General features: G+C 40.5%; 1 protein-coding gene across 3 annotated transcripts in view; it reads left to right on the forward strand.

Annotated features, from left to right (window-relative positions):
- SLC45A4 (solute carrier family 45 member 4) overlaps positions 1-22,169 on the forward strand; it is a 142,361-nt gene that overhangs the window by 105,225 nt on the left and 14,967 nt on the right. For all 3 annotated transcript variants that reach the window (XM_048841758.2, XM_048841757.2, XM_048841759.2), the window contains exon 3: positions 21,009-21,197. In XM_048841758.2, coding sequence (XP_048697715.1) covers positions 21,009-21,197 — 189 coding nt within the window. The remainder of the gene's footprint in view (positions 1-21,008; positions 21,198-22,169) is intronic.

Below are 22,169 nucleotides of genomic sequence, written 5' to 3' on the forward strand. Positions count from 1 at the left end.
TAATACCAGAGAAAATGATAATTTGTTAGACTGTTTGTGCATGGCCTTTGTTACCAACACTTTTCACATCCTTAGAAAATAGGAAAATGTATGCATAATGTGGCCAACAGACAAATGCTTGCTGGGTTTGTTAATTCATGTAAATCTATTCACCATTTTCTTAAAAGGTAAAATTTGTATGCCCATGAAATCAGGAAGATTCTTAAGGCCTTCCAGTGTAAGAAATCTATCTTGTAACTGTTAATGTATCATATTTTTAATGTGAAGTTTATAACATTGCAATTGAGTGATAGTGTTTCAGCAGTGTCTATAAAATTTGAAGTTTATAATAGTCACTGTAACAGTTTTTATAGTTAATATGGTAAGTGACTCACTAAGCTTTTATTGTATTTCAAAGGCTTTTCCCCATGCCATTGAGTATTCTATGAATAGTTAATAAGCACAGAACCGATTGTCAGCAACAGAAATGTTCCACTCTCCCTCTTTCTAAAGCAGCATAAATTATTAAATGTATTACTCTTTCTTTTAGAAAAGGGAAATAAGTGAACTCTTACTTAAGGTTCAAGTGAACATTTTTAACACTATCCCATCTACCCTTTGTGTGACTTAGAAATGTAAGAAAGTTTCCCTAAAAGAGAGACAAACTCTAATCCCTCCTTCTCTAAGGTGATGAATAAGGGGTACCCATTTCAGGTGATGCTGCCCAATGGGTCTTTGATATATTTCATGTTTTGAAATTCATGCTTTAGTACAACAGTACCTCTAACTTTTTTATGTATCATTTCATATTCAAGTGGATGTCTGATATCACATTGTAATGTGGGAATAAATGGCCACTTATTGTAAACTTTCGCCATTTGCACATTAAATATTCACGTTTTGTTTCAGGCTTACCTCTGAATATAATGTTTAGTCAGTGATGCTAAGCAATAGTATTTCAGGAAACAAATACTTTGATTCTAATTAATAGGCTCTAATAAAGAGGTGGAACGAACTCAAGCAGAATACAATGGGTTATTTTTGTCTGAAAATTTTCTCATATACTGTAGAATCAAGAAAGCACTTCACTTTTCACTGATTTACATGTAGAATAGCCTTTTTGTCCTCTGGTCTGCCTTTGTCAACTTAGGCACAATGAGACGTGCTAATAGCATGCTGGGTACTTCACAAACCTAAGGATCTGTGATCCCTGCTCAAAAGATCTTATAGCCCAGGTGCAGGCAAAACTGTTCAAATGAAAATGATGCGTTGGGCAATATTACAAGCTTGTGGTTGGAGAAGTCGTGCAGTCGTCGTGCATGAAAAGACCATCCCTGTCCCACATCTAATTTTGAAACAATCAAAATGATAATGACAAAGTGGTAAGGAAGGATGAAGGGAAAACCAAGAGCCATTTGAAGTTCTTAGGCCTAAGCCAAAGCCCACTGAAATCAATGGGCATCTCTCTATTGCCTTTAGTGTGCTTTGGATAGTAAGTGTACAAACTTCAGAAAGATGTTTTCAAGTTATGGCTATGGCCTGCTTCCCACCTCCCCAGTCTATAAGTTGCTCATGGTAACCTGGGCTCCTTACCTTTTTTTTCAAATACAGCTGGTGAATTAGGCTCTGATTATTGTCCTGAGTAAAAATTCTTCATGCAAAATAGAGATTTGGGAGCTAGGGGAAAAAAATATTTGTATTTGAAACTCAAGGAAAAAAATTTAAGCTCTTCAGTTTCCTTCTCTATTTCTTCCACTATGTGGGGCAGGGAGTCCAGAATGGAAAGACTACTACTAACTGAATAAAACCTCTAAAATAGATTTTAGGCATATAGCCATTAACTTTATCTATAGCCCAAGACCCTAAAGAATATGATGTTTTATTCCATTAATACATGTCTCAGGTGGTGAACGTATAATGCTGTGAACAGTGCACCTGAGGCAAATATTAAAAACATCTTGAAACATCCCCACCCATCACTTTTCTTTTTTTTAAAAATAGACGACTGGTAATTTATGCCCCTGAGGGGTGTCTCAAAATTAATAGATGTTGCTGTGCATACTGCCAAGGATCAAATTAGTTGTGTTCGTACTGTGAATCTAATTTTTATTATTAAATAACTTACTGTGACATAAAATCAGTACCTGGGACATGATCTGTGATTTGTCTTATTTTCTTAGAGAGGGGTCTATGTAACATTATAAGCATCAGATTAACTCTCTGAAAGCACCTTTTCATCCAAGGATCCTGAAGTGGTATGCAAATTGTGACAGGGCAAGGCCACATGGCTATAGTAAAGTAGTGAGGAACAGGTATGTTTAAACAAATCCCTGGTACCATGGTAACCAAATGGCAGTTGCTTTAGGTTAATCAAGACACATGGGGCCAATTAAGATCTTTCTAGAAAACAGTGGAGATAGCTAGGTTGATTGGAACACCTGAAGCCAATCAAGGGCTGGCTGGAACTAGTTAAAAGCCTCCCAGTTAGTTAGTGAGGTGCGCGTGTCAGGAGCTGTAGGAGGAAACCATGTTGTTGGAGGAACTAAGTAATACAAATCCATATCCGGTGTAAGGAAGGAGGCCCTGAGATAATGGTGAAGGAGATATTGAGTAGGGGCTGTTGTGGGGGAGTGGCCCAGGGAATTGTACATGTCCTATTTCCAAAAAAGTCAGCTACCATAGCTGCTACTATTAGGGTCCCTGGGCTGCAGCCCAGAGTAGAGGGCAGGCCCGGGCTCCCCCCTCTCTTCCCAATTAATCACTGAGACTGGGAGACAACAGAGACTGTGTGAGGGAGGGTTGCTTCTCCTCACCTGCCTTGCTGGCTTATGATGAAAATGGCTCAGTAAGCTGTGACCCTTGCCTCTATAGAGAGAGAAGGGCTACATGCAGGGTCACAGGGAGTCTCTGAGGCTAGCGAAATCCACCAGGAAACATGGGACCCATGGAGACAAGGACAGAGCTTTGTCACAAAATATAATTCTATGGGATTTCTGATCCTACAGGTGCCTGTAAGAAATAGAGCACATACTTTACCTCATACTAAGCAAAATGCTAGTGCCACTCCCTTTGGAAGCCTTTAGGTTGACAGCTGTGGGATAACCACATCACTTACAGGAAAATAGCTGCACAGGCGGCATAAAATGCTGCTTTTTCATAAACAACTTTGAGCCTGGGCTTCAGAGACACCAGCGATAAGTAGCCAGATGTTCAGCTCAAGGTAGTATGAGGACTTGAGCTGGCGTCATGTTCTTGAAGCCTGTATGAGCCTCGAATTAATCTTTTAAAATATTTTTAAAATGGAGGCTGAATTTGAAGCAGTGCAGGGGTATAGGCATATTTTCCACTGTGATTAATGAAACTTATCTGAATCTCCTAGATGGATTTGAAAATCTCAATCAGGAAACAGATGAATTATTTCCCTTGTTCTAATTTTTTCAGTATGGTTGCACATGAGAATGCACTCTTGCTCTCTAATGAGAGTTGAAGAATCTAGTTGGAGAGCTAAATCTCATGGGCTATACAAGAAGCCTGGAAAGATCTAGGACATGTATATGACATGACCTTTTACTTGTACACAAGATCTTAAGAGCGAACAGCTAAAGCGTGTCTATTCCAGGCACACTTCTATGCCTTGGGGGTTTTTCGCTTTCCTCTGAAGCATGGGGCACGGGTCACTTGCTGGAAGATTCTCTGCACCTTGAAGTCTTTAAACTTTGAGGACTTCAATAACTCAAACATAGGTGAGAGGTTTATTGCAGGAGTGGGTGGGTGAGATTCTGTGGCCTACGTTGTGCAGAAGGTCAGACTAGATGATCCTAATGGTCCCTTCTGACCTTTAATATCTATGAGTCTATGCCAAATGCAATTAGTTAGCAGTTATGCTGACTTAAGAAAAATTATTGCCCAACCACTGTTTCTTCATCTCTTTTATGGATGAAGAGGAAGACTTTCAAGCAAGTTTCATTTTGTTTGGTGGTGATTTCTGTTCTTCTGTCAGTGGTAGTATGAAACCATATGTTCAGACTTTAGAATTCCTTACTAGAGTCTTTTTTTTTTTTTTCTTTTTATCCCCCACCCAATCTCATATGTAGCACCTCAGCCATTTTGGGAACTTCAGAACTGTAGCTCCCATAACCAGCAGCACAGAGGTAGAGGCTGAGAAATGGAAAATGCTTGCCTAGTCTGTGTTTGAAACCTAGACCAGCAGTGGGGGCTGGGTTAGAGAGAGGTGTAGTTTTCAGAAGTAGACATAGACATGCTAGGGAGACTCACTGCAGGCCTGGACAGCCTGCCCAATTTAGGGTTGCCAGGTTTGGTTGGACATATTCCTGGAGGTTTCACTACATGACATCTTTAATTCCTGGAGACTCCAGGACAATCCTGCAAGGTTGGTAACCGTAATGCCCATGCCCAAATATGCATTGGTCTTGGACAGATATGGTGTGTTTGTGGGAGATGTTTGGCTACTGGGTATGAGCTTGGAGCAGGAGAAAGAGGAACAGCTTCTGGGTTAATCTCTGCGGGGTAGAGGAGAAAACTCCGTTTTGCCTCTGTCACATGGCTGAGCCAATCAAAAATGCCTAGCTCTCAGGCGGTGGGGGGCATTGAAAACACTGGGCAGGGAGAGAAGCCAGTCACTGGCTCGTGCAATTACCAGCCACAAGCAGCGTCCAGCACAGAGAGATGGAGACCCCAGACTCTATCCAGAGGAAGACTATTAACTTCTAGTCTCACCTGTTAGGCCTCCCTTGCTTCAGAAGCTAAGAAAAGGGAAATGTTTGGCGCAATCCTGGGTCCTGGCCCACCCAGACAGAGAGCTGCCCATGTCACAGTGCAATGCCACAGTAGTGTGCACACCTATCACGTGAAAGCTGCAGATGAACTCTGGAGTTGCACCTATTTGCTCTGTGTCTCATGTGAGCTTTTGTGTAATGCTTTGTTACTAGAAGGTGGAAAAAATACCAGGATATGTTTGGGGGGATTGTTTTTTTTTGTTTGCATGAAATATTCTGCTCCACTGCTTGGAGTTAAAACAAAGGAGGCTGGTAGGGAGAAGCAAACGGGAAAGGAAACACTGACAAAGAGAAGATATCTCCAGGAGCAATACCACGGGTCTTTAAGAGAACAATGAGTGAGCTATTAACTGGAACATGCCTACCTGCCTGTCTCCACTCAGTTTAACAGGCTTATTTTTCCAAGGCGAGAGCCAAATATCAAAAAAACACTAAATCTTTAACCCCTGCCTGCAGGGATGGGGTGAGAGGGCAGCAGCTGGTTGGACATGTGGGACAGAGAACTGCAGGAGGGTGGTCTCTGTTGCAGCCCAGAGATGGAGAAAGCTGGGCTAAGCGGAGCTTACCAAAACTTCCAAGGAAAGGGTAAAGTTTAGGTGCGACCAGCTGCATATAAACTTCTATTGCGTTAATCCTTTCTTCTGCTTCATATGTACCTTTTGGAATCCTAAACAATGTTTGTTTTGAAGAAACTGGTTTGGGGTCACTTTAATGAACAGGTCTCAGGCTCCCTGAGGGCTATCTTCTTGCAGATGATTGATATGGTTGGGGACTGCAACCCAGTGATCCAGTTTCTGAAACCAGCAACATGGCTGGTTTCAAAACACCAGATCCGCACTATTCATTTGTTTTAATGTTTAAAAGCTCATTTAGAGAAGAATTGTCAAGGTTACTTTCACCTGCATATCCTTTTACCCTCTCTCTTCTGTGTCCCTTAACTGGCTCCTGTGTTTTTCAGTTTGAGCCTTTTCTGAGCCAGTAAAATGTAATACAATAGAAAATTGTACTTCCACTTAACTAATTGGAGGTGCAGAAAAGTTTCCCCCATTTTTTGTTACGTTAGAGTTCTAGTTCTATTTATAACACTGCTCTAGGCTTTAAGATGAACAGTACAAAATGCCTTTGCTATTCAGATATCAGAGAGTTTATGATGGGCAAAAGTTAGCTGCACTGGATAGATTGTGGAGTTCGCTGTTTTGTTTCCTCATTTGGAAAGTTATGCATAGCAGTTCCTCATTTGGAAAGTCATGCATAGCAGTCATGCATAGCCAGACATTTTTGGGCAATCAATAGTAATGACAAGCCTACCTGCTGTGTCTTACATAGGTCTCATGGTGTGACTAAAATATAATTACAATTCTATTGCACTCTGCAGATTAGACAAAATTTAAGAATACTACATTTAAAGTGCCTCAATCTGAGTCTCAAATACATATTTCCTTTTGTTTTGCATTGAACTTCGGTACATAACAGAACTGTACTAGGTCCGGTAGACCATTTAGTTGTCTTGATTACTGCAGTACTTATTTTTCTTTTACTCCATCCAGTAGCTGAACATTTAAGATTTCTTTGGTCACTAAAGTTCAGTTGCAGAGTCAGTTTATTCTCCCAAGTGTTGGCTGTTCTTTCCTTTTTTGCTTATCAGAATAAGCACACTTAGTAAAAAACAGTTTGAACAAAGTTTTCTGCAATTCTGTTGCCACAAAGCAGAGAATAGATGGCTTAGTGTTGAGGCCTTCCCAGTATGAAGTGTATGCATAGCTTGCTTGATTTATACTGACTTTCAAAAATTAGGAACAGATGGTAACATTACTGTCAATCTCTCTAATTTCAGATTATGTGCCCTGCTACTGTTCAGTTTAAAACATCAATGCAAAAAAAATTTGTTCAATGACATATAGCGTACAATAAACATACCTGCTAACAGCCCCAGTTCGGCTGGGACTGTCCTGAGTTTTAATACACTTTTAAAACTGCAGTACTTTTTAATGCATTTCTAAGTTTAGGAAACTAGCTACCCTCTTGATTTCCTTACTTAGGTGAGTAGGTTTAGTGACTAAGATGGGACTCATGCATATAAGGATTACTCCTTTAAGGGTTGCAGAATTGGGCATTTTGCCACATTTATGCCTTTTGCCAAATTGTAGATCTTAATTATTGACAGAATGTGGCCAAAAAGATTACTTTCAAGATGGATGTTCTCTTAGTGAAGAAATATACACGTTAACTAACACAAAATATTGCTTAACTTTCTCCACTGACCACCAAAAACAGGTTAATGGGAAAATTGACTTTTTTTCCAGTAAATTGTACTACTACTGAAATGTGGGTGTTTTTTTTGTTTGTTTGTTTTTTTGGTTGTGTGTTTTGTTTTTGGTGTGTTTTGTTGTTTTTTTTAAAAGAACGTTCGGTTCAAAATATATGTAGTTGAAGTTCCTTTTAATATTCTAGATTGTATTAAGTAGTGATTTATTATAAAAACTATTAAACCATTTAAACTTCTCCGGAAAGACTATTCTTGGAATGGTTTCAGAGGAACAGCCGTGTTAGTCTGTATTCGCAAAAAGAAAAGGAGTACTTGTGGCACCTTAGAGACTAACCAATTTATTTGAGCATGAGCTTTCGTGAGCCACAGCTAGCTTAGTGTTGCTCTCTAATAGCCTGTCACATCCTCCTTCAAACTTTCCATACAAGTTTCCATACAACTTTCCGCCTTACAAGACATTAATTTTTTTAGTTTGAACTCTGCCTCTTTAATTAGCCTCCTTCCTTTGCTTTAACATGGATTCTACCTCCCAAGGGCAGGAAGGCAGCTAAGGGACTGTTGCTGAATATGCTTGGTAGCTTTAGAGAGGGAGAACTGTTTGCAAAAGACAGACAAAACAAAAGCTATTTATCTGTTGAATTTAAATGCGACACATGATGGCGCTTTTACCACCATTAGTGTATATAGCCATCCATTCATATGACATTTCAATTAACAACCAATGTACCGTACTACTTTCCTGGAGCGATTGTCTAAGTATTAAACCGTGCATCCAAACTAAAACTCACAGTTCATTTGTCTAAGATAATAGGACAGGCAATAATAGGATTTGTGCATCTCTTGATGTGGCTATATGGGGTGTTAACTGCAATAAAGGCAATGGCATAGAAAGAGGTACTTCTTTTTTTAGGAGCTTAGTATACATTATTTTAGAATTTCCTCTTTTTTTAAAAAAAAAAATCCACATTGAATAGTGAGCTAAAAGGATTGATGCATCTGGAATGTCTAAATCAGCCAAAAAAAATTTAAATTAAATAAATTTAGGAATGAGTTTTTTGTTTGTCAGTAGAGCATCCCGATAGCACAACTGGGACAGAAAATAATTGGGCCAATGGCAGTGTGTTTATCCCTATTATAAACAACCCAAACGTCAGTCCTAAAGCCTTTAGAAAAGACAGGAGGTTGTTGCTGCAGCATGATGACAATTCACAATAAAATCCTCATAAATGTATATTACAGTAGCAATGGCTGTTTGATAGGGTTTGAATCCACGCAGAATCAGCTCCGCCTTTAATCCTTCTAAGGTCATTCTTTGCCTCAAGCTAGGAAAAAAGATGGGGTGATTCTAGTCTAAGGTCTCTGGAATGGATTAAAAATGATGCCCTTGAAGTACAAGGGGGAAGAGACAGGGACTGCTTGGAGAGCAGACTGAACCCCAGTTCTCAGAAGTGGGGGTGCCTAGGAGAAGCTAGACTTATCTAAACTTTAGGTAAAGACGTGTGTAGACTCTTTTTTTAAAAAAAATACTTTTTTCTTTTGTTCTGCTTTGTTCCTCCTATAGAAAGTGTAGTGTACTTGGTTTTAAAAGGCTGGTTTGGTTCATTCTGTTCACCTACTGGTCACAGTTCCCAAAAGAGATTTTTTTCAGTTGGGCCTGCTGAGCAACACAGCTGCTACATAATCTCAGGGGCTACTTGATTTGAGTAGGAGAATTGTGGGATCCCACTCCAAGACACGTTTCAGAGTAGCATCCGTGTTAGTCTGTATTCGCAAAAAGAAAAGGAGTACTTGTGGCACCTTAGAGACTAACACATTTATTTGAGCATGAGCTTTCGTGAGCTACAGCTCACTTCATCACTCCAAGACAGGAGCAGATGAGGGACCTGACATCTGAAAGGGTTTATTTGGTGAAACTGGAAACCAGGTCAAAGGTGCAGCTAACCCTGAACTGTGACACTCAAGTTCCCCATGAATTTCTGATTCCATATCAAACTTGCTCATCTTGCAGATGAAAATGTTTTCTGGCTGCCAGCCTTTCAGATTTGTTCTGGGACGAGTCTCCAGCTGGGTTCTTCCTTCTCATGTGTCTTCACCAATAACAAAAATGCTAAATTAAGCCCTTAGCTATGCCTGTGAAACTCATAATGGCTTTAATAATACCTTTGTAGTGCCATGGCCTTCAGTGAGATTGCACAAGTGTGACCAATTTGAATTTAGTAAACAATTCTGGTGCTACCTAAGAAGAAAAAACCCCATCTCTCTCCCTCTTAGCTATGTTGGCTCTAAAATAAATAGTACTCTAAATACACAGAGGAAAACGATACTAGGTAAAAAGGTCAGAGAAAAGTTGGGTGAGGTAATATCTTTTATTGGACCAACTGCTGTTTGTATATATGAGAGAGAGAAGCTTTTGAGTTTATACAGAACCAGAGAGATTACCTCACGCACCTTGTCTCTCTCTAATATCCTGGGACCAACATGGCTACAACATTACATTCAGTAAAAAAGTGGCATTTTACAATTATTCAACCAGGATTCTAAATATGATTTCTGTCAAGGTTCCTTCCCCACTCTGAACTCTAGGGTACAGAGGTGGGGACCTGCATGAAAGACCCCCTAAGCTTATTCTTACCAGCTTAGGTTAAAAAACTTCCCCAAGGTACAAACTTTGCCTTGTCTTTGATCAGTATGCTGTCACCACCAATCGTTTTAAACAAAGAACAGGGAAAGAGACCACTTGGAGACGTCTTTCCCCAAAATATCCCCCAAGCCCTATACCCCCTTTAATGGGGAAGGCTTGATAATAACCCTCACCAGTTGGTACAGGTGAACACAGACCCAAACCCTTTGTTCTTAAGAACAATGAAAAATCAATCAGGTTCTTAAAAGAATTTAAAGAAAAGGTAAAAGAATCGCCTCTGTAAAATCAGGATGGTAAACACCTTACAGGGTAATCAGATTCAAAACATAGAGAATCCCGCTAGGCAAAACCATAAGTTAGAAAAAGACACACAAACAGGGTGGGGGGGTGGAGGGTGAGAAAACCTGGATTTGTGCTGGAAATGGCCCACCTGTTGATCATTTTAGATAAGCTATTACCAGCAGGACAGTGGGGTGGGAGGAGGTATTGTTTCATATTCTCTGTGTGTATATAAAGTCTGCTGCAGTTTCCACGGTAAACATCTGATGAAGTGAGCTGTAGCTCACGAAAGCTCATGCTCAAATAAATTGGTTAGTCTCTAAGGTGCCACAAGTACTCCTTTTCTTTTTGCGAATACAGACTAACACGGCTGTTCCTCTGAAACAAACAGGAATATACATTCCCTCCAGCACAGCTTATTTTACAAGCCATTAAACAAAAGAAAATCTAACACATTTTCTAGCTAGATTACTTACTCACTTTATAGGAGTTGTAAGGCTTGCATTCCTGATCTGTTCCCGGCAAAAGCATTGTGCAGACAGCCCAAACCCTTTGTGTTCCCGCCCCCCAGATTTGAAAGAATCTTGTCCCCTCGTTGGCCATTTTGGGTCAGGTGCCAGCAGGGTTACCTTAGCTTCTTAACCCTTTACAGGTGAAAGGATTTTGCCTCTGGCCAGGAGGGATTTTATAGCACTGTATTCAGAAAGGTGGTTACCCTTCCCTTTATATTTATGGCAATTTCCAATTCCAAAAAAAGTGTGGGTGCATTATTTGTATGTCACTCCTTCAAAGACTGGCTGCTGCTGTGATCTGGCATTTCTGTATCCTAGATGCCTAGTCTCACCAATGCAAACAACCCGAGACTGAAAATAAAAACTGGTCTTTGTTTCCTTGTAAATATCAAGTAACAAAAGGAATAAATAACATGCCTACCTGTGCCTTTACTAAACTCTTGCCTTAGGCTCCACACAGGCCGAGTCTATGCTACAAAATACTAGTGTAACTATGTCACTCGGGGTGTGTGGATTTTTCACACCCCTGAGTGACGTAATTATACTGACCTAACCCCCTGGTGTAGGTAGCCCTATGTCGACAGGAAAGTGTCTCCCATCAACACAGCTACCACCTGACTATGCTGCCGGGAGAAGCTCTCCCGTCTGCGTAGCAGCCTCTTCAATAAAGCAGTGCAGCTGTGCTACTGCAGGTTTTTAAGTGTAGACCTGCCCTCCATCTGCTTGCTCTGCCTCTTCAGCCTTGGCTAATGTGTATTGTTTGGTCAGCGTATCCAAGACTAAGTGCAGGCTAGTAGCTTGCTTGGCAGGCACTAAGTATTTGTATGTCATGTTGAGATGGGAATCTTGTTTGTCCTAACCCTCCCGGAACAGTCAGATTTGTCCTGTCTCTGTGCATGGGTCTGTCAGATGAGATCTTGGGAGGGGGAGAGAAGCTCATAATTGCCCTGCAGTGAGATGTCTTCGTAGGATTAGTTTTCCCCTGAAGTCCTTGGCAAAAATATCCCCTTCACTCTACCCCCACTTCTTTCTATGTTGAGTTGTTGCCATCCATTCAAACAGTGGCTGCGTTCGTGTTAAAGTTATTCCATTATGTGTGCAGTTTACAAATTTGGGGATCCTTTGGAAAGGAAAACACTCTGTAAATGTGAGAGAGAATCTTGTTATACCTAACTGAAAAATGAACACTTCATGTAACTGAAGATCCCAGGAATTGCCTACTCATATCCTTAAAGGATAGGGTGACCAGATAGCAACTGTGGGGGGAAAATGGGACAGGGGGTTTGGGGTAATAGGTGCCTATATAAGAAAAAAAAACAAAAATGGGACTGTCCCTTTAAAAACAGGACATCTGGTCACCTATTAAAGGAAGACCATTCGGAATCCAATTGAGAGGCTTTGGCAAACCTAAAAGCTGCAAGCAGCGTCCTCAATGGTCTGCACTAGTTTCCTAAACCTTCTAACCTGATGAACAATCATTGGCTTCCCTTCTTCACTGATGATCTAATTTGACCTCTCAAGTAAATTTAGTATTTCTAGTTGTATACAGTTTAAAGTCCTTGATGCAAAAAGGTAGCTATATTGCAGAGATGACTTGGCTTTAAAAGTTTCTCCAATGAGAAAGTGTATAATCCTATTCAGGGACAATAATATGTTAATCAATGCGGTAAATAAGAGTTTATATTATTGGTCAGTATTGCAAGCTTTTAAATTATAAATAAGATTTTCTTGTGTTCCTCTAGCTTATTAAATTATATCCTTAACTGGAACGCTCCTGTTTCTAAATGTGAAATTGTGACCAAAAAACTCACAATTGAGCTTTGGGTAAACTGGGATGCTGCATATCTGCAGGCGACACACATCACGGTAATTGTCTAATCTTGCAGTGAGACAGAATGGTGCTAAATACTCCAGTCTTGCATATGGCGCATGTGGAGTATAAGTGGGGCATCATGCACAGGTTATGCATTTTAATTCCATCCTGTGTGTGTGTGTGTGAGAGAGATTACAGTGCAGAAAATTAATTTTCTGACTGCTGCATTCACATAAACATATGTGCAGCTATAAACCAATGTGCACTGCATACTCGTTGTACTGCTGTGTGTGACCTTTAAGTCCTTGTGTATCTGTAGCTTTTCTGAACTGCCAGTAACCGGCAGTCTCCTGTGCCTTCTAGGAACAATTAGACCTAGGTTATGAACTTAATCTTGAGGGGCTGGTTAGGTGTAACTTGTAGGTCATGGAGCATACAACCAACACCCCTCAGATGTTGGGAGGTCTGTCAGCTTTCAGGGATTCTTGTTTAAAGTGTTTTTATCTGGAGTTAACATTCTTCTTTAGATCCTCATGCTGCTCTTGCTGAAAGGTCAAAAGGAACTTGTCAATAACTGCCGGTTTAACAAGCTAGGGGGTTGAATTAAATTTAATTTCTATTTTGTTTCAGCTCATTAGGCACCAGGATGCAAACTGATTATTACTGTCAGAGCTACAGATTTCAGAGCCTTTGCTGATTTGTGTTTTTTGAGGGGGGGTGGGGGGCCGGACATGGACAAGTCCATGGGTCCAGATCTAATGCATCAGAGGGTGCTGAGGAGTTGGCTGATGTGACTGCAGAGCATAGGCCATTATCTTTGAAAACTCATGGTGCTTGGGGAAGGTCCAGGGCGATTGGAAAAAGGCAAATCTAGTTCCCATTTTTTAAAAAAAAGGAGAATCCAGGGAGCTACCAGACCAGTCAGCCTCACCTCAGTAGTGATCTCAGAGTCGAACGGATGGTAGGCTGATTGAAGAATGCTATGCCCTCTGCCTGGCTCCAAGCCAGTCCTCTTGCCGCTACTAGTGATGTCAAGTTCACAGACCCAAGTGATTTTCAGACATGGAGCGGCTTCCTTCATGGCGAGAAGGGAGAATCAGTTATGGGACATGCCAGTAGAGTAACACAGAATGAATCAGATAAATGGGACTGTCATTGGGGGTGGGGGATTAAGAGAACAGAATCAATAGGAGAATTAGAGAGGAATGGAAAGAATCATTTATGGGGAGGATAGGAATCTGGGGTGAATAATGGGGAAGACAACTTCTGAAGTTTCCAGGAGAGGTGGGATCTGGCCTGCATCCCTCCCCTGAGCATATCAGGAGTAGCAGATCACGGGAGATGACTACTCCAGGTAAAGGGAACCTGCTAGGTAGTTCAGAGTCTATTTTGAACCCTAAACCTTCTGAGATTGAACCATCTGATTTGCAGGAATGTTACAAGGAGGTTTCGTATGAAGAGTAGAGGGGCATAGTCCGTTTAATGTTTCTGATAAAGATTCATAGTGAAAATAATGCTCACCAGGGTGAGCATGCAATCTTCTGGCAACCTCCGTGTTCCCATTGTCTTTGGGGAAATAATGAATGAGTTACAGCTTAACATTAAAAATATTTGCCTAATTCAAAGGGAAGGAATATAAAAACCTTTATTTAAAATTGCATTCTTCTCTCAGAAGCCCCATTCTTTATACAAACCCTCTGAAAGAGGAAGAAATTAACAAAGCTGACACTGCTCTATAAAATTCTCTTCTAATGAGAATATGTGCAGACATTGAGGGTTTTTTACACTTATTTTCAGGCTTTTGAAAATTATTTTTGTGTTGAGATTGACAAATATTTATTGATCTTGTCTTAGTACTGTTTGTTGTTACAGTAACAAAATACAAGGTCTGTAACAACTGGTCTGGAAAACTTAACTAGGTAAAGGATTATTGCCAATATTGAGCAAAATTCAGTATTTTAATTAAGGGACAGTAGTGCAGAATGCATAGTATTTGCAAAACACAATGGCTTTTTATGTTATGTGCACATATACTTGTCTGGTGTTTATTTCTCTTTGGTTCTGATTTTTGGTTATACCAAGAATACAAGCAAATCTCTAGGTGATAATTTGACAGGTGAAAATAGAAGCTAAATTCCTATTCCCATGTCAGATCTTTTGTTTTATACTTACAAGGAGCTATTTTTCCCCCATAGAACTTTATCAGAAAGAGACTTTGAATAGAAACTGCTGCATGTGACTTAGTCTTTCTTCCATGCAACTTGTGACCTCATACAGCCCTCAGACTAGTGGTGACACAGTAAGCATTTCCTGTGAACCAGGAGCAGTGCTGGTCCCACTATTGTTGGGCTTTTTTTTTGTCTGGGGAAAAAACAAAAACTTATTTACTGGGAGCCAGTGTCCTGTTTGTTGATAGCTTGCTGGGAAATGCCATGTTGCAAGCGTCTCAGTGGCAGTGGTAGCTGCTAATAGAAATGCAATTGTTTTTTTTCACTGAGTTGTGTAGGACTTCTAACCTTCTCCACACTGTGAGCTCATGGGGCCAGTGCGAGAGCTTGTTTATCCAGGGTATTTTTTCCTCTTCAGTATTTGTGTGTTTTCGCTGACTGCTAAATAACAGTACCTGAATTACTTTTTTCCCCCCAAGAGGTCAACGGAAAAATCAAAAACAATTACAAGTGTTGCCTAGCTCAGTGCATGACTGTTAATGGTCACAAAGCATAAAGTTTGGATCCTATTCCCTGACAGGACAAACACAGTAGTGGAAAATTCCAGGCAAAAGGATTATAATAAAGGAACAGCACCAGACAGCTCATGGGATTGGTAACAGGATGCAGGTGCTTTCACCTCTAGGTTCCCCAATTCAAGCCCCATCTGACTAAAAATGCTTACTGTCTGATAGCTCGTTTGGCCCATATAAGCTCAATCACGAACTTATTACAGTCCAGTTCCCTGCTGAATATAGCAATTGACAGAAATTTTCACTTAGCAAGACTCAGCTGAAAGGACCAGTGACTGGGTAGGAATAGATGAACTAATCTTGTACAGTGTGGTACTCATTCCAAGTTCAGTCAAAATGTCTGCCTCTGTGTACCTGTAGAGAACTGGAATCTATAGGGCTGCTAATCTGAAATTCACTTAAAATGCCACGTGGCTGCCTTTTTTACCACTAGATGGTAGTAATGAATATTCTCCAGCACAACACAGTAGGGAATTTTTCAGTGCCAAAAACTTTAAGAAGGTACTCCCTTCATCTTCTCTCCTTACGGCTGGACATGTTCAACATGCCATCTTACTCACCTTATTTAAATCTTGCCTGTAAAGGGGAGAGAAGAATGCAAAAAATTGAACTATCGGGATGCCCATGTGCCTTCATAAGTATCTGTAATATCATTTTCCCCCTTCTTACCTCCTCTGTGGTGTGTTTGATCCTCACTTTGCAGTGTCTAAATGTGACATATCATCTCTTGAGCAGGGACCATACTTGTTAAGAGGCACCTAACATTTTGCGGCACTTCAGCTTTGTCCTTTCAAATTCCCTCTGTTTATTTTCTCCGAACGGTATATATGTGTGTATGCACACGCACGTGAAAATACTGTGACAGATTGTTTCTACTTCTATCCTAACATATGAGTTACTCTTGCCAGGAACTGCTCCAAAAGTGTGTCTTTTAGTCTTTTCACTGTAACATAAAATGCCTTCCTATACAAACCCTAGCGCTACTGGAGTGACCAAGATGCTATTTTTGAAAGTCCCCCGCCCCCACCGTGCTGCCCTCTCTCTGTTCCTCAAAAAATAAAATCCCTTAGGCATGCAGATAGTTTGGACTTTATGAAGAACATCTAGGAGGGATGTCTTGAGGAGTCTTACCACTGTGGCCTGTTAAGATTAGGAGCACTGTTGAATTAGCAAGCTATGTCTAGACTGCATCTGGGAGTCAGCCTCACAGCCTGGGGCAACAGTCTTGTGTTTGTGGGACTTGCCCTAGCATGCTAAAAATCATAGTCTGGAAGTTGCTGTGACGTTGGAGCTCAGGTGCCCAAACCCATCCCCTCCCTTTGCTGCTTGGGCTCTCAAGCATGCAAAGTCCATGTTGCTATTTTTAGTGCATTAGTGTGAGTCCTGCCAACACCACCCTGTCAGGCCAGCCTGAGAGGCTTCCTCCCGGCATAGGCATACTTTCAATGTTTGGGGAAGTCAGACATGCCTTTCTCTGTCCACTGTGAATCTGCATGGGAAGAGAAGTGCTGTTGCAAACTTCTGACCTGCAAACAGCAGGGTGGATGCAAGGTTCACATGTGGCAGCTGAACTGTAAAGGTAGAGCCTGGTAGTGTTGGCACTGCAATGTGATTAGTCAGACAAGATAAGGTGCAGCTGCAGTCAAAGGTTTCCTTTCTTCTGACCACTAAATAAATGTACAATGGTCAAATCACTGTTGAAGCAATTTCTACGAAGTTACCTTTGACCCATTCAAGTTTTAGGTGCCTTGACAGCTCTGCAGAAAAACAGGAGTTGTACTTCTTAATTTTTCTCTTGTTCGTGGCTCAAGTTTTGCACAAGCGTTTATATTTCTAAAGAAGAATATTCTGGCTACTAAAAAGTAGTTTCCTGAAAAATTTCAAAGTTGGACATCTAAAACCATATTTACTTTAGGTATCTAAATGGCCTATTTTTTCCCCCCCCAGAAGTACTGAGCCCCTTCTGAAACTCTTGCAAATGAGGGTTTTCAGTGCCTCTTATATGTGGATTTAGGAGCCTAGCTTTTGGCAACTAAGACTGTAAACTTCCATCACAGCTATTTGTCTTAGCCTGACTTTTGACTATTACATCATTTATATAATGTACAGAAACAAGCTGACCTCGCAAGTAGTAAACAGAAAGCAGTAATGCGAGCAATAAAATCAGTTTGTTTTTGTTTTTGGTTTTTTGAGGATCTTGTGACACTTGTGCAACAGTTCAGTAACCTTTCTGTGCAATTCATTAACCTTGTTTCAAAACATGCAAATTAAGTTCCCTGTCTGTAAAATTTAGAGAAGTGCAAATTCTATTGCAGCTGACAGAAAAGGTTTAAAAGTGGGTTTTAATTTTGTACCTGGGTGATCAGTTCAGATCGGATTAAAGATTGGTATACAAGTTAATGCCGTATCAAGTTCCTTTCCTCTGGTATTCCATCCTTCAGTTAAGAGAGTCTCTGAATTTTTATGTACTGTTGTACCTACATATGTGGTACATTTCTTTGACTTCAAATAGGTCGATATTTGTCAATGTAAGAAATTGAAACTTTGCTAGCTTTGGATGTCTTCAGATGCGTTTGTTTGGTGAAGTTTTATGGTTAGCATGCAACACTTTCTCTTTGGCTTTAAATAGATTTATTGACTTCTGAGCCAACTCAGAAAGGCTTAATGTCCCAAAACAAAAATTACCCAGTTTTGAAGCTCAAAATTTAAACTCTTCCCAGCATACACACGTTCAAAAGGCTTGTGGCATTTGACTTGTTTCGTGTCATGGTGACTTCTGCACAGACCAGTTATGTTAATGAATCTGTAATTACTGGATGTCTTTTAAGGTAATACTTGTTATAACAAGCAGCATTACATGACATGAACCACTGATGCAGGGCTAACCTGACGAAAGAGGATTTCTAGTGAGTAAAACAGTGCTGGGCGTTTCCTTCTCTTCTTATGTCTTGCAGGTATGTAGTGGGTGCAAAAAGTCATCCAACCATAAGAGACTTAAAAACCTGTCTGGGTTTGAGCTTTGTACATTCTTGTGCTGAAAAATTTCCTCCTCCTGTGCGTTGGTTTCTGCATTAAATTAGCCCCAGCCTGTGCAATAGATCAGGCATGCATAAGTGTTAACATTTTGTATGGTCTGGTTTGGTACATGTTAAACATTCAGGGCCTGATTCTACTCTCATACTGGAGTAAACTATTGATGCCAAAGGAATTAACACTGGTATAAAACCAGTGTGCAAGCAGAGGCTGGCCCCCAGGCAGGACTGTATCCTAAGACCTACTTCTGTGTGAGTGCACCCCTGCTGGCTGACTTTGTGCAGTGCTCTACCAGTAATAGAAGGGGAGCTGGCGGGTGTAGATGCAAGCTAGAGCTGTAGTCCGAGCAGAGATTGGGGAGAGTCCAGATCAGAGCTGTTAACTTCTAATTGTCCCTGAAAACTGGGAGGTAGACTTTACATGTCCCAGAAGATCTTGATGCTCCCTTCTAGGTGTAGCTCAACTCAAAGCCTTCCTGCCCATGGCCAATATCCAAGACCTCATCAGCCTGTCAGAAAAGCTAAGCAAAAGCCAGCAGGTGGCAGCATGAGCCATGGTGTGAACACTTGGTCTCTCAGCCCCCTCTATTTGTAGTTCCCTTGGCACGTCTCTCTGAGCTTTGTCCCATAGGCAACTATCTCATAGCTAGCACAGAAGGTGAACGCAACTGCAAGCTAATTTAAGCCATATGAGTGGTATCTACATCAAGGAGAGACTAGATCCTCTTCTAGTGGAGGATGTTGGAGGTGGATCTCTGCCAGTCACTTAAACAGGAAGCTGCTGGTCTTCAGCTCCAACCAAGAAAATACTATTATCAAAGAGTGCCTGCTCCATCCACTGGGAAGAAAGCTTCGGTGTGCCTTTCCACTAGTAGCAGAAGTCGTGACAAAGCTCAGAAGAGTGCATGATCTTAATAGTGATGATCTTAATAGCCCAATATTGGACCAAGCAGCTGTGGTTGTGAACTTGTTACAGTGGGCAAAAGCTGGTCCCATCACAGAGGTTCTTGGCTTCCGATCATCACTGAGAGCCTTTAGGATGAAATACCCTTCTTTAGTAAGCAACAACTAAATTCTCTGTCTATATAGCTTATTCACTGTACCACTACACTCTTTCCTGCTCTCTTGGGAAACCAACTTCTCATAGAACAAGTCATCATGTTAGTCAAGATTCGATGGTACTTTAAATAGCAATGAGATTAGACTTTCCTGAACTACCATGTGGGTTTTTCTGAATGATTGCCATAATCCCACTTGATAACTAATACCCACAGGATGAAAACATGAAGTGCAGCTTGATCTCAATGGTAAAGATCAAACAGTTGTGATCACTACCTATGGTTTTGAATTGAGTATTTTTCTTTAGCATTAGAATATTGGTATTTTTAGGCTCCGTGCTACTTAGACAATAAACATTGGACTGTTGCCCATATTGCTTTGTTATAAATTGTGTCAAAAGAGTATATGAGGTAGTGCTGTATTAAAGAGGGAGAACACTTCTGAACAGACTCTGACTGAATGTAACAACTGCTCTGAAGCACTCCAGCCATCTATAGGCTGCAGGACAGTATTACTCACACTAAATGTGGGTAGCAGGCTTTTTTTTCCTTTGGTGTGTGGGCTGTGGTGTTTTTTTTTTGTTGTTTTTTTTTTTGTCTCCTTCCTTCCGTTCACTTGTCTTTCTCCAGATGTTATTTATCACTTGCACCAGCTTTTTCCCAGGTAAACCCATTTCACTTCCCCCCCCTCAGTCCTGAATACAGAACTCAATTTTTTTGAAAAATTTAAAAAGAAAAAAGAAAAGGAGTACTAGTGGCGCCTTAGAGACTAACAAATTTATCTGAGCATAAGCTTTCGTGAGCTACAGCTCACTTCATCTGAATGCATCCGATGAAGTGAGCTGTAGCTCACGAAAGCTCATGCTCAAATAAATTGGTTAGTCTCTAAGGCTCCACTAGTACTCCTTTTCTTTTTGCGAACACAGACTAACACGGCTGCTACTCTGAAACCAAAAAAAAAAAAGCAATACAAAAAAACCCTTTTGGTTTTAGAGAGGAGCAACCTATTTATCCATTCTGAAGTCTAGCAAATAATTGCTTTTTGTCCATTGTTCAATTTTATCCCGAATAAACCATTTGGTACAAAATTATAAGCACAGCAATGAGTAGAGCACTGGTTTCATTTTAACACTTTAAGATATTTATAAATAAGTCCAGTTTTCAAAAACTGAGCACAGGGAATATATACTGCTTGGTGAGGGTTCTATGGGAAAAGGAACACTTATATGGCTGTAAAACTGTCTATAGGTCTCGAGACATTAAAGCTTTAGTAGCCCTGCATGTTGCTTTTCTCAGACTTGCATCAGTTGGTTATCACAATAGTTTTGCATTAATAGTTCTGCAAGAAGGGGAAATACCAGACGCAGTGGCCTACAGGTAATTCTTCAAGAATGTCAGAAGGCTCACTGCGGTTTTTATATGTCCATGTACAAGTAAAGTCCAAAAATCCTATTGCTAAACTCCTACACAACTGACACGGACTCCTCTATTTTGCTCTCCCTACAGGGTCAGATTTCCTATGTATGCAAAAATCAGAATAGCCTTTTGGATGGCATTGACTAATTAAATCTTCCCACTGACTCCTAAATAATGCTACTCATTTTATAACCTTTATTTCAGCAGTTCGGATATGTTAACTGTAGTCTTCATGCTGCATGTGGGTTTTACATTGAAAATATACCCTTTTAACTCCTGTGAGTTCTCTGCCAGTTAAAGGTAAAGTTCCATAATTTTAGGGAATCTAATGGCCGTTGTGCATTCAGGAGAGTGATTACTGGAGACAGATGTATTGTTCATGTATTATACCTTTTCATAAACCTAGAAATCCTGTTAGATCTAAAATGTTCATTGCCCAGCATGTAATCTGTGAACCCTCTTTGTCTTTGTTTTAGGTCTTCCTGAACAATACTACAGCCTCACTTGGTTCCTTAGCCCCATCCTGGGCCTGATCTTCACTCCACTCATAGGTTCGGCTAGTGACCGCTGCACGCTGAGCTGGGGCCGCCGGCGGCCTTTTATTCTTGCTCTCTGCATTGGTGTCCTCTTTGGTGTTGCACTTTTCCTTAATGGCTCTGTTATAGGTAAATAATGGGGAAATCACTTGCCTTCCTATTTTGCTACAGTCTTGGATCTAAGACATTTCTATAAGAAACTGAGATGATATGCAGTTGATTGATTTAAATGATGTTTAGTACTAAATTAGTATATAGTCTTGAGATTTCTAACATGTGAACTATCCCAAACTTTGTTGTTTCTTCTCTTTAAAAAATCACAGTACAGTGCTAAATACTAGAGTAGATGTGTTGCAAGCCTAGCTGTAACTGTTAATACCTAGTCATTAATCGTGGTTGCCAGCTATTTGCAGATGCTGAGATGAATTCAGCCAGTTCTTGACATGGGAAAACTGTAGCAACCTGTTCACAGGGAAATGTTTCCTGTTGTGATCCATTTTCCCTTTAATGCATATCTGGCAACACATCCTGTTTCCAGCATTATTTCAAAAATTATCTTTTCACTTTTTCTTGTTCTTTTCTTAGTCCTGGTATTGAAAATGTCCAGAACACTGTTAATATTTGTTTATCAGAAACTGTATGTGGGAAAATAATTTTTTCTGAGTCCCCATCAAAGTTGTTAAAAATAAACTGTTTGCTTAGAACATAGTTTACTACAAGATTTAATCTAGGATCTGAGAATCTTTGTGAAATTTAGTATGGGACTGGCAGCAGCAAGTAAAATTTGGGCAAACATTTACATCACCTTTGGATTGATACAATAGCAAGGAACCGAGCCATAACTCTTTTGCTCTTATTTGTGTGGTAGACGCAGCTCTATTTTTAACAGAAGTCTTAATATTGTAGGAAGTGAACTGAGCATTTGACAGTGGGTCAGCATTTTACCTTTCCAAAGCTTGACTGACCCACCATGTGATGTTTTTAACTTCCTACAGCTTGCCCAGGATAAAAACTCTTCCTGTTCATAAACAAATCATGTCTACTTATTAGACATCAGCAGCTTCCATTGCTTTGCTCTACCAGTTTTCTTAGACTTAGTCC

This window comes from Caretta caretta, chromosome 2 (genome assembly GCF_965140235.1).
Source record: "Caretta caretta isolate rCarCar2 chromosome 2, rCarCar1.hap1, whole genome shotgun sequence".
Classification (NCBI taxonomy): Eukaryota; Metazoa; Chordata; order Testudines; family Cheloniidae; genus Caretta; species Caretta caretta.